The sequence below is a fragment of the Ursus maritimus genome, unplaced genomic scaffold, assembly GCF_017311325.1.
Source record: "Ursus maritimus isolate PB19 unplaced genomic scaffold, ASM1731132v1 scaffold_27, whole genome shotgun sequence".
In the NCBI taxonomy this organism is placed as follows: Eukaryota; Metazoa; Chordata; class Mammalia; order Carnivora; family Ursidae; genus Ursus; species Ursus maritimus.
The window spans coordinates 29,106,979-29,116,800 of NW_024425230.1; the positions used below are offsets into that span (position 1 = coordinate 29,106,979).

The 9,822-nt window shown below is 62.5% G+C and overlaps 1 protein-coding gene across 1 annotated transcript in view; it reads right to left on the minus strand.

Moving 5' to 3' along the window:
- Positions 1 to 4,480: 4,480 nt before the first annotated feature.
- Positions 4,481 to 9,822, minus strand: part of CUNH15orf39 (chromosome unknown C15orf39 homolog) — an 11,444-nt gene continuing 6,102 nt past the window's right edge. Inside the window, exons 3-4 of the mRNA XM_040642975.1 lie at positions 7,933 to 8,081; positions 4,481 to 5,918 (exon numbers count right to left, since the gene is read on the minus strand). Of these exons, the coding sequence (XP_040498909.1) occupies positions 5,551 to 5,918; positions 7,933 to 8,081 (517 nt within the window). The 3' untranslated portion in view covers positions 4,481 to 5,550. The remainder of the gene's footprint in view (positions 5,919 to 7,932; positions 8,082 to 9,822) is intronic.

A 9,822-nucleotide genomic window follows, 5' to 3' on the forward strand; every position in this document is an offset into this window, starting at 1 on the left:
GGATGGGGATCCAGCAGCCAGGGTACGAGAGCTGGGTCCTTGAGGTGGGTATCTGACAGGAACATGGCAGGAGTTGCTCAGGGCTGAGCCCCTCTTCCCCGGGTGGCCTCAGGGACACTTCCACTGCCCAGCTCAGCCCAGGGAGCCAGGGCCTGATGCCAAAGCAGCTTCTCTGCTTGACAGGAACATACCGGGGATAATTAAACCTCTGCCCAGAGGCTCAGATGTCCAGGCTGTGGAAGGACCGGCAGTCAGAAGGGGGGCTGTGGGTCTGGGCTGGTCTGAAGCCTTCGTGTGGGTCCCTCAGCAGTCAGGGGCCTTGATGGACACAGAGCGCCCGATGGGTGAGGAGGAAGGGGGCCTGGGCTGTGCTGGGTCCCTGGCACGAGGCTCTAGAGGGTTCCCTGGGAAGGGGCCCCGCATGAGAGGAAGTGTAGCAGAAGCCTTAGCACCTCCTCTGGAGGGGTGGGCCCCAGGGCCCACGTGGCAGGGGTCTGGGGGCCCCAAGGGAATGAGGCTAGCTGCTGCGGCCGCGTGGAAAGCCAGCCTGGTGTACAGGGCATCGCATCGGCTGAGCTGGGAGAGGCCTCCTCACCGGTCCCGGCAGACCGGGTGCTTGGGGTCACAGGCGCCAGAGAGACCAGAAGGGTCTAAGCGAACTCCAGATGGAACAGCACTCATGGGTCCAGAAGGCGGCTCCGGGCTGGCACAACAGGAAAGGACTGGGCTACCAGAAGCTGGGGGCCTGGCACGCCCGCTGAGCTGCAGTTAGGGAAGCACCGGGCAGGTCTGGTGAGGGCCAGTCCTTCAGTGGCTGGGGACACTTGCCATTGAGGACCTGGTGATGCCAGGGAGGGAGGGTGGTAGCGGACAGGGCTGGGGAGACCTGGTGTGTCCTCAGTGCCAGCAGGTGGCGAGCTAGGGGGTGAAGGTGGACAGGGCGACCCAGGTTCTCCCACACCAGCGAGGCGCTGCGCCTCACAATAAGGCAGGCAGGGCCTTTGAGTAGGGGCTTTCTCCAGAGATCTCTTGCCCACTCCAGGTGGAGGGGAGCCCAAGCCTAAGGACGCTTCAGGAAGAAGGGCGGAGGCTGACCTAAGCCCCTAGCGTCTGTGCTGAGGGGCCCCAGGCCAAAGCTCCCGTTCTTTGACAGGGTGCTCGGGCCTGGGAGGTTTCTAGGGTTTGAGGAGAAGCAGCTGCCAAGCCTGGAGTTCCAGGCTCTGAACCAGAGGTAGGAGAGTAGCGTCCTCTGTCCCCCCACCGCCTCTTGAAGCGTGCAGATGATTTTACCTGGTGGCTAGTGGAGAAAAGCAAGGGACCCCCTGCAGGGTCTAGTGACCGTAGGAGGGGCCTCTGAAGGTTCTTTCAAGGGACTAGGGGCTCAGGACCCTCTTCCCAGAGGCCCAGGGTCTCTGCCCCAAGAAGACAGAGGCCCGGGGGTTGGGCCCCTCCAAGACCAAGGCAGAGGCACTGGGGGCACGGGAGGGGGCAGGCTGAGGTGGGGTGCGGTGGGAGTGTTGGGGGGTGGCTAGCTCTCCTGACGTAGCAGCCTCGGTGGGGGCAGCAGCTGGGACACCCAGGCTCTGGAGCCCCACGGAAGCAACAGTGTATCTAGAGCCCACCTGCCTGCCAGCCTCAGTCCAGTCCAGGGGCTTCTGTCCAGCTAGACTCGAGACAGGAGGGGGTCTGCAACACCTTCCCCTGCCCTGGGGCCTGGAAGGGCTGCACTAGGCCGGGCTGGGAGGTGTACCCAGGAAAAGGGTCTGGAGAGCACACAGGGTAAGAGCCAGAGGCAGGGCTCAGTGCCCCCCGACTGGGGTGTCCCTGTGGCCTTTCTCAGTGGGGCTGGGGTGAAAGGAGCAGCAGGCTAGGCTGGGGGGTGGCCCAGGGGCTGGAAACATTACTCCCACCTCTAGCAGGAGGACTGTGGGGTCAGAAGAGGCACTTTTAGGCAGGTGCATTGGCCCTGTTCCATTTCCCCTGTGGGAGTTTCGGGAGACCCAGCCCATTCACTCCAACCCCCTTAGAACTAGGCAGGGCAGGAAGCAACTGGAAGCTACCAAGGGGGGTCTTCATAATCCCCTGGTCAGGCAGAGCCCTGCGCTCTTCCTCCTCCCCGCTCCCCGTGACACAGGCTCAAGAGACAACGCTGTCCCCTGCCACTCACCTTGCAGGCCTGAGGCTTAACTCCTAGCCTTTGTTACTGGGTCAGAGTGCCAAGTAGGGCAGCCAGGAGGCAGGGCCTCATTCAGGCCGCAGGCTCCCCTGCGTGCCATCCTCCTTTGATCAACTTAGGCCAGAGACCCACATGTCGCCTAGTGAGGCCACCTGAGGTGGAAAGAAGCCTGGCAGGCAGGTCTAGGCTCAGCCACTGGGGCGAAGCAGCGACAGGTGCAGAGAGTTCTTGTCCTGCCGGGTGGCCCAGAACCCCCAGGACTGATCTGCATCTTGACACGGCCCCTGACTTGATGTGACCGGCAGCAAGTGCCAGGACCTGTCTCCTTACCCGTAACCTGAGGGGAGCCATCAGTGTTACTCAAAAGGATCCCCAAACACCTGACCCAGAATCACCTTGGGAGCTGGTTTCAAACCCAGCTTTCAGAGCTCTGCCGAGGGCCATTCTTGACTGGGCCTGGGCAAACATCTTCCAGATGATTCTGTGAGAAGTTACCTGGGCTCAGCCCAGCCCAGAAGCCTTGGACCGTCATGGAGAACTGGAGGGCTTGAAGAGCCACATTCAGCCTAGGCAGAGTGGGCCCGCTCTAGCTTCCCTGAGAGGCGGGGGTCGCCTGCACCCTCAGCTCTCAACACCCTGACTGAGGCATGGAACAGGCCTTGTGAAAAGCCCTGTGAGGGGCAGCAGCACTGCCTCCCTCAGACGGGAGTCCTGGGCACTTCCATCCCCGCCCCCCACCTGACAAGGGCTCCCAGGACAGAGTTGTCCCCTGGGAGCAGTCACCTCCCCCAGCAAGATCCAGGTCCAGGCCACTGAAATCCAGCCTCTGCACCATGGAGGCCGCGGCAGACAGACGCCCTCGGGTGCTGAGCAGCTCCGCCTACGTTGAGGCCTCGGAGCCCGCCTGGGACTGCTGGTGGGAAGTGGTGTGCCTGCCAGGAATCAGGCGCACAGTAGGTGGGCAAGGACATGTAGGAAGATGGTAGAGAGGGAGGAAGATGGTAGAGAGGGAGGAAGGAAGGAAAGGAAAAAGAGAAAAGAAGAAACAGAGCCAAATCCAAAAGGTTCTAGCAATGAGGTGGATGAAGACACCATGGCAGAGGGCCCGGGGGTTCAGTGACTTCACCCATGTTGCCACCCCATCTGCGCCCCTGACTCAGGTACCCTCAAGTGAAGCAGACTGGCCGCACTTTGGTTCTCTGGGAACACACGCACCACAGCCTCTACCCTCCAGGCTGTGGGACCGAGGGGGCTGGTGGGCTAGAAGCTTGCTGCATTCCTACCTGTTTCCCAGCGCCGGTGCCTTCCGGGCTGGTTCCTGGCACTCCAGCCACACCCGAGCGTTTCCCCTTTCCAAATATTCCTCCAGGCCTCCTCACATGCTGTTCACCTGCTCCCAGTGCACTTCAGCCTTGTTTTACCTTCCTCTCTGCCTTCGAGGCCCACTTCCAGCAGCATCTCTTCTGGGAGCCAAGGACACCTCCTTGTCCCCAGGCCTCCCCCGAGCTTCCACAGCACGCTGCCCCAGGTTCTGTCACTGTGGTGGCCACATGTTGGCGTCGCCTCCCTCCTGGCCTGTGCCCTTCACAGGTCAGGGAGCTCCTCAGGCCTGTTTGGCAGCAGCAGGAGCAATGGCGGCGACCGCTCCGCACCCTGGCCTGGTGCAGAGCCAGGTTCCAGCTGTCGGGAGGCACAGGAGGGGTGCCGCAGCTGGGCTCAGGGAAGGCTCACGAAGGCTAGGGTTGACACTGGCAGGTCTGACCAGTCCTAGTGGACTGGCCCTTGGTTTAGATGGGAGTGGGAAACCAGGAAGCCACCCCAGCAGCCCTGAGAACGAACCTCTGCAGGAAGAGCCCAGCAGAGGCAGGGTCTCTGGAGGGTGTGCCCAGCATCTCCCCATACCAGCTAAGGTGTGAGGAGCTGTCCCTCCGTGGGATGGATTCACCAGCATGGGGACAGGGTGACAGCACTGCCCTAGGTACACCTTGGTGGGCATGCCCTCGGTGCTGGGAGAGGGGCATGTGCCAGGGTGTGGGGACCAGCATTTCTCACTGGGGCAGTGCGCTACAGACCCGACCACCACCAGGACCCACAAGGCTCTTGGCAGGGAGGGGCTTTCCCTGAGCAGGGAAGTGGCTGCCCAGTGGGTGTGCGACCAGGACCCGTGTAGCCAGAGCTAGCCAGCACAATGGAGCCAGAGAGCCTCGGCGCCTTCTGGCCTGGGAGGAGGGAGAACTGCTAAGGATTAGGTGATGGCCTATTAAACCTATGACCAACCCCCCAAACACACAGCCAGGCCTCAGGTCCAAAAACAACCCAAATGCTTTAATGTTTAATGGCCTGCCTCCAGGGCCCACAGCCTTACAAACCTTAGCTAGGTCAAGGGCCCAGCTTGCCAGCCTCTGGCTCAGTTTAGCACTCTGCAAGGAGGTAACTCAGAGCAGGCATGACTGATGGGGCTCTGGCTTGGGGAGTGCCAGGGTCCCCAGTCCGTATCTTCGGAGACCTCCCAGGATTACGCTGTCATTCAGCCTGTCTCGTCTAGTCCCTGAGTCCCTGCAGCTGCTCGGTTTCTAGCAAACATACAGCCTTCTCGGGAAGATGCACCGGGCGGAGGCAGCAGCTCAGGGAAGTCACTGGCGTCAATTCAGGACAGGCCTGGGGCCTCCCAGAGGTGACAGCAGCGGGCCCAGCACAAGGATACCAGCCCCAGGCTGTATCCCGGCACCCCCTGTACTGAAGGAGGGAAGGGGCAGGCTCCCCCAGGGAGCTCCAGGCTAGGGGATGGGGCCCAACCGCAGGCACTGGGGCATAGCCCCAGCCTTTCCTGGGAAATGCCTCTAGAAAATGTAGTCATACACACTGTACACCGTACCACCCTAATAACCAAGTCCTATGACACACGAAGACTTTCTAGAAGGTTCTGCTTGCCTTAGCCTCTTATTCCAGGCCCTGGGGAGGGAGCAGAGAGCAAACCGTAATGGGTGTGTGTCAGGCATCACCCCCACAACAACCCTGTGAGGTAGGCTGCGTTGTCCTATCTTACAAACGGGGAACTGAGGGCTCAAGGGAGGAAGTGACTTGCCTGGTTACACAGCAGGGAACACAGGAGCTAGGATTCAAGCTCAAGTCTGTTGAACTCCAAAGCCCACGTGTTTTCTCTAAGGAAGAAACAATAAGTAGTCCTTTCTAGTAATAAAGGCCCTCAAATTAAAAGTTCAGGGACTCTCAGCCCAGCAGGGGGTGAGGGGGGCAGCAAGAGCAGGAGAAGCTCCAAGGTCATGTCCACTCCTGGCCCTGGGCAGCTGACCTTACAAAAAGTAGGGGTGCAGAGAGTGACCCCCGCACAGCAGCTGTCCGAACAGCCACCAACGCTACAGGTGATGGCTCTGGCCACCCAGCACCTGTGGGTGGGGCACAGGCCGGTCCAGCCCTGAGGCCTTGTGGCCCCAAGTGGGCAGCGCTAGGCCATTGAGCCAGGCAGTTTCCAGCAGGCTGCGGAAGCGGGCCCTCAGTGTGGGGCCAGGGGGGCTGGTGCTGGCCACAGGGGTAGGTGAGGTACCGTGGGACCCTTCCCCAGCGGCTGCCTCCGCTTTCTCCTGGCCAGGGGCTGGTGGCTTCCTCCCTGGCTTCCTGGCCTTGGGGGCAGGTGACTTCCAAGCCAGGGCTAGGCTCTCCGGCTCATCTCTGGCCATGGTGGGTTCTGAGGAGGGCACAGATCCAGCCTCAGTGTCAAAGTCACCTGGAAAACGAACACATAGTCAGGCCGCAGACCCCAATACCCTCAGGTCCCATCTCCTGGCCTCCATAGCCACCTAGACCAGTGGTTCTGCTCTGCCTCAGGCCAGGATGGCCCCAGCAGGGTCACGGCCATCATGACCTTTCCCCACGTGTGCCGGAGGCCAGACCATCAAGCCAAAGGGTGTGCTTTTCCCCAGGTGACACCAGAGCTCTATCAGATGACAGTACCACTCAGGCGAAGTGTCTCATGCAAGAACAAAAGGAAAGGGACCAACAGGCCAGGAACCATTGGCCTGTACAGGCAGGGAAACTGAGGCATGGAGAGAGAAGGTCCTGCTACACCTAAATGTAGCTTCCTTCTGCCAGACCACGCCCAGAGCCCAGGAGTGGAGGAAGCAGCAGAGGGGACAGGAGGGGGCTTCTGACCAAGAGCACACCTACTGGCAAGGGACGCTGTCAGGGAGAACACGAAGGATACCCACAGAAGGGTGGGCCCCCCAGCCCAGGATCAGGGGAGGACTCACAGCTCAGGGAGGGAGTGGGGACTGGAGCGCCAAATCCAGCCAGCAGCAGAAGCTGGGTCCCTATCGGTTCTGCACTAGGCCCCAGACTCTTCCAGGCTCAGTCAGGGCAGGAGGGGACTGTGGAGCGCCCAGGCCCCAGCACCCAGCAGGCAGCCTGGGAAATATGGCCCTGTCCTCTCTAGGCCCAAGAGCCCAACTGCCCAGGGAGAAGACGGGGCTGGAGCCTCTGAGCCACGCATGATCCCCCCCAACTGCTCAACAACACTCCCACTTGCGTTTTCCTTGCACCCAGGAGGGCAAACGCCCCAACTTCTTAAGTGCTCAGGGGTCAGCAATGGTTGTCACCCGGACCCCAAGCTCCGCATCTGTGCCTCACTGCCTCGGGCGCCTTCCCCACCCTGACGTGGAGCCAGGACGATGTAAGGGCCCAGGGAAAGGCTGCCAGGATGGTGAGGGGACGAAAAACCGCTTCCGTGGGGACAGCCCGGACAGAGGTTTGGTGGCAGGATGGCAGAGTAGCGAGGAAAGCCTACAGAGCGGGTCACAGGCCTCAGGCCTCAATGTGCCGGTGTCCTGATGCAGGCAAGGCCACGATGGGCACCATCACCAAAGCCCCGGCTGAAGAAGTGGGTGTACACGCCACGCGACACCGCAGCAGCCGCCCAGAGCAGGCCAAGCGGCCCGAACCCACGCACGTGATGCTCCAGGACACAGACAGCAAGCGGGAGGACAATACGCACGAGACGTCATTTAGTAGGGGAAAGGCCAACCACAAAACATCGCTCCGACTTCTGGGTGTGCTTCCGTGAATATAAATACTGGGAGGACTGAAACACTGCACATTCAAAAGGCAACCGTGTTTGGGGGGAGAAGGGGATCCCTACCTGCTTTCGGGAATCGGGAGCAATTTACTGAGGTGGAGAAGGCGTGGGGGCAGGGAGCAGAGGGCTTAGGGGAAAGCTAAGGAGTGTGGGTCTGGGAGGAGTTAAGGGTCGGAGAGACACCAGGTGCGAAAGGCCAGCATGCATTCGATAATTTGAGGCTCAAGCTCAGAAGGGAAGCTGGGTGGGACACAGACACAGGGGGGAAAAGACCTCAGATAGAGAACAGGGCCTCGTCAGAGCCCCAGAACTCAAAGGAGAAGTCTGCACTGAGGCCGGAGAAGGCACAGCAGAGGAAGAGGGAAGCTGGGAAGCTGGGGAAGGTCAAGAGCAGTTTCCATAGGGACAGAGCAGCGGGCCTGGTCAGAGGCTTCCAGAAGAGGCTGGGAAGGCCCTCAGTGGTGCCGGGGTGAGGAGGGATGGGGCGGGGGGGAGGTCCATAGAGCCTCCCCGGGATGGCCAGCCCCCTCCCCACACGAGTTCTTGGGCCTCCCTGCCCTTTCCGAGGCCCAGGCCCCCCTCAGGCCCTGGCTGTGACCATGCACACAGCCCACACACCTGTCACTCGTTCACACAGCTCCGGTGGCTACTGGGGCTGCCCCATGCTCACCCAGCTGGCGGCGGACACAGTCTCGCCACTGCAGGCCCAGCAGGTCGGGGTAGATGTCGGGCAGCTGGCGCAGCGCCAGCAGCTTGAGCATGCGCGAGGTGCAGCCGTGCAGGGCCCGCTCGCGCAGTGCCCGCTCCTCCGACAGTGTGGTGGGCCGCAGCTCCACGCGGTGCTCCTGCAGCACGTGGTCCACGGAGGCGGGAGGCAGCCGTGGGAAGAGCCGCTCCTTCACCAGGTGGATGGGCACGAAGATGGCCCCGGCGCGCACCACGTGGGGGAAGGGGCACTGCTGTGTGCACACGAAGCTCTGCAGCTGCGATAGCAGTTTGCCCAGCAGCCCCTGCACGGCCTGGCAGTCCTGCCACGCCGCCCGGCCCCAAGGCCCAGCCGTTTCGAGCCACTCACGCAGCTTCTCGGGCGGGGAGTGGGCCACTGAGCCCGAGATGGCATCGCACAGGGACGCGTGCAGTCCTGTGAAGTGTTGCTCTGGAGAGTCCGCCGTCACGGGGGTAGAAGCTTGAGTCGGAGCCTGGGCCGGGGCAGGCGACGGCGACGGGGCCGGGGCCGGGGTGGGGGAGGCCATGGCTACAGCTGGAGGACTGGGCAGCGCCAGGTTGAAGCAGGCCACTGGCAAGGGCTGCGTGAGAATCTGGAGACCGAGGGGCACGGAGGTGGGGGTGGGTACAGGCTGGGCGGACGCAGGGGCCGGGGTGGGCGCCGAAGGGGCCGCGGCTGCAGGCAAGGGTGCCGGCCGGAGGATCTTGAATTTTCGGAACATGAAGGCCACGGAACTGTGGAAGTTGGTCCTCGGGGTGGCCTCGGTGGTTGCCGGCACCCCGGGCAACCCCGGTGCCTCCGTGACTAGCTTTTCCAGGTCTGGTAGATCCGAGACTGTGTTCCCCACACCCGGCACATCCAGGGCTGCCGTGGGCTTGGCACACACTGCAGGACTGGGAACCCTGACGGGAGCCTCTGCCACGGGCTTCTTCACACTTAAGTCCAGTGCCACCTCCTCTCTAAGCGAGCAGCGTGCCTTCGAAGGGGCGTCCCGGGCAGGCAGGGGCCCCCCGCAGTCTTTGGCAGGGCTCTCACTGGGGGCTGGGGCCGGGTCAGGCTCCGCCGTGTCCTCAGGCGCCTGCACATCCAGATAGTCACGGTAGGGGGCCAGGCTGAAGACATTGTCGATGATGGGCATGGGTGGAGAGCTGGGCGGCAGCGCGCCCTCGTTCTGTGGAAGAGACTGGCGCTCCTGGGCGCAGGGTGGGAGCGTGGGAGGGGTGCGCGGAACCGGGCTATCTCCAATGACAATGGGTGCTCCGGGGTGCTCATTGAGCTGGGGCTGGGGCTGGAGCTGCTCTTTCCTGCAGCTGGGCAGCCACATCTTCTCCTCTACTTCCCGGACTGGCTTCTCTGCAGGCCTCATGGGCTCTGGGCAGGGCTGGCTGGCAGGCAGGGGCTGGCACGCTCGCTGGAAGGCACTGGACTGCGGCACAGCCTGTACACCGTTTTGGGAAGGTGGCGTCCCTCCAAGCCCCGGGGATGCTCCATAGAGGGAGAGGTCATCCCGGGCATAAGGAAAGCCCAGTGTCTGGGGGGCAAAGTCCAGCGGGCACCGGGAAGCAAGAGGGGGCTCGAGCTTGAGGCCTGGTGAGGGTGCTGGGAGTGGGGCAGACGGGTAGGAAAAAGTGTCCAGGCCCACTGGGGGCATATAGGGTGCCTGGACGGCCTGCTGCCTCAGGTAGGGGCTGCTCAGCCCACCAGCCGGGTACCCAGAGCCCTTGTGGGTTCCCAGAGGCTGCAGCGGGAGCACTGAGCTGTAGCTGCCCTGCTTCTCCGGGTGGCGACAGGCTGGTGGGCAAGGCAGGGCCTGTGGAGGGTGAGGGAGCGGGT